This window comes from Cimex lectularius, unplaced genomic scaffold, assembly GCF_000648675.2.
Source record: "Cimex lectularius strain Harlan isolate CLEC.00 unplaced genomic scaffold, Clec_2.1 scaffold241, whole genome shotgun sequence".
Taxonomy (NCBI): Eukaryota; Metazoa; Arthropoda; class Insecta; order Hemiptera; family Cimicidae; genus Cimex; species Cimex lectularius.
In genome coordinates this window covers 402,704-405,374 of record NW_019392841.1, presented here as the reverse complement: position 1 = coordinate 405,374, position 2,671 = coordinate 402,704, and the positions used below count along the sequence as shown (strand labels likewise).

The window sequence follows — 2,671 nt, the reverse complement described above, 5'->3', positions numbered from 1 at the left end:
TCTGAAATTCAATATTTGCCTTAGATCCACGATGAGAACGTTGGTTTTTGTGTTATTCACGTTCGCGTTTGCGTGCTGTGAGCCGCACTACAGCATCGACGAGCATGTGGACCGACTTCTGCCGATCGTCAACAACTTCATCGGCGTGATGGGATGGCAGAACGTGACGCTGCCGGACTACGGTTTACCCTCGACGCCCGTTTTCATCGGTGTGAGCATGGCCGATATGGCGACTATCGAGAGGACAGGGCCGTGCGAGATGTGGGCCGAAGGGATCCACTCGCTCAATCTGAAATTCACCATCGGACTCGGAACGATGAAGGCGGACATCGAGTACGTCCCCGTCATGGGCGGACCGGTCACTCTCCTGATGGAAGGTGCGAGCGCGATCGTCGGCGTCAAATTTGTGAAAGAGAACCCGAAGAAAATCGACTGTGATACGAAATGGGATTACATCAACATCCAGACACTCGGAAATGTGACCGTACACACATCGAACAAGCTGTACGACGGTAAAATCTTACCTGATACTTGGACGAATGCGTTAATCTCGTATTACAACCGCATATTGAATCTCAAAGGAGAATTTTCAATTAGCAACCTCGACAGCCTCTTCAATATTTGCAATATTCCTGACAATTCAACTCCTATGAACTAGCACGGTTTTATTGAAGTGTCTGTACAAATAAAATCTCAATAATTTAGATACTTGTTGCTATTTTATAATAAATTTGTTTTATCACTATAATTCGTTGTATTCGTTCACGACATAATATAATACCCAATAAATAAATGTTTTTAGTAACTTTAACATATGTTGCAGTATACGGGGGTGATGAACCTCCAATTTGGTCGTTACCGATCATTTTGGTCTACTTATCTCGCTAGGTTGGTCTGTCAGACGCGTTTCGCCATCTTCAGTGTGTCTGCAACGCGTCTGACCCGCAAACCTACGGCTTTCTGACAATCATTAACATACCACAATATGTAGTTTTCCTGGGATCAACCAGTGCTTATTATTATTAAGGTTAAATTAATTATTCAATTGTGAGTAACTCATATTTTACGTGGTTTCTAAACGTTTTTCACTTTAGCACTGAACCAAAAAGAATTCTATTTGAATATTTGTAAAACATGTTATGACGTTCTTGTGATTTAAAATAAAAAGATATAGTAGGAAAGAGAAAGAAAGATTTGAGGGTGTACATGAGAGGTACTAAAAAATATATAAATACACAGATAGAAGGGTTTGGGAGAGGGGGAGAGAGAGAGAGACATAAAAAGAGAAAAGAACAATTAATTAATTAATGATTGAGTATGATTTTACTTATAGCCGCAGAATTTGGTCTGATACGACCACTTTTCAACCAACGATAACAGATAGGAGAGAGAGACATATGAATATGTGTGTTTGATATAGGATTGATCTTTAATGACAAAAGTGTAAATAATGTAGCATTCTGCCATTCTAAAAGCTTTTCTACGTCTCTTTCAATGTTGATTTTAAAATTGTATGGTTTGAAATTAACTGTTCCTGCCAACAGGACGTCTGAGATGAAAACAATTTTAACAATTTTGGACACATCACCAACCAAACATAGGAGAACTTACGACGCGTTAGATGGACAGGTAGAAATATTGTTGGAAAAATTTGGTTGTTGTTTTTACAAGAACTTTTCACTAAATTCTTTAGGCCATATCCACTTTTATATTTTATTTATAAACTTTTATATAATTTTTCAAAATGATTATTAATATTGTTTTATTATTGATATCTGACCTTTAGAAGGTAATAAAAATAATAAACTTCTAAATATTTTTCGACCTAGTAACAAAAAAAAATAGAAATTATGAAGGTGGAGTGAAAAAAATTTGTCCCAAAAACAAAACTACGTACAATTAAGGTACTATCTCTCGGTTCATTGATTGAAGAATTTTGAATTGAGATTTGAATTATAAATACAAACATAAAATGTGTTCTAAAGTAATTAAACAAAACTTTATAAATCTAAACGTCAAAAAATTAAATATCCCACGTATAATTAAGTCGATTGATAAAAAGAGAAATAGTAACAACGTTAACTTAAAAGCCGATAAAAAAAAAACTTAGAATATGTATCATTGAACACCAAAAATACGTTTTTAAAGTTGAATAGTTCCTAAAAAATAATAATTTTAAAGAAATAAAAAAGGCACACCTTAAAATTAAAAGCTCGAGTTCAAACGGCTATAACAAAATACTTATTCTTAAATGAGCAATATGCGGTTTAAAATACTCATACCAATGAACGCGGAACCATCAAGTTTATTTGCTACGGTCAAAATCCTTCAAAGAAAACAAAATTATAGCACCACTAGTGACTTTTATAATTCACCATCCCACAAACTCGCGATAACAATAACTGAAATAATTAAAAACAACACTAATTTCAAACCTACACATGTATTAACATATATCCAGAACTGATAAAACAGTTAAAAAACATAAATATACCTAACAATTGTGTTTTAGTGTCATTTGAAGTTGCTAATTTATTCACCAATTTCCCTGATAAACATGTACTAAACTAATAAAACAAACACTTACGTACTTACCTCTTTAATAAATGCCTACGATTTAATTATTGTAAATTTAATTATAAATTTTATGAAGTAAAGGGTTACGATTGGG

The 2,671-nt window shown here is 34.1% G+C and overlaps 1 protein-coding gene across 1 annotated transcript; it reads left to right on the top strand.

Annotated features, from left to right (window-relative positions):
- Window positions 1-748, top strand: LOC112127534. The gene has a single exon (XM_024228643.1). It carries the CDS (start codon window positions 32-34, stop codon window positions 656-658), a length of 627 nt encoding a protein of 208 aa, XP_024084411.1. The 5' UTR covers window positions 1-31; the 3' UTR covers window positions 659-748.
- The last annotated feature ends 1,923 nt before the right edge of the window (window positions 749-2,671 follow it).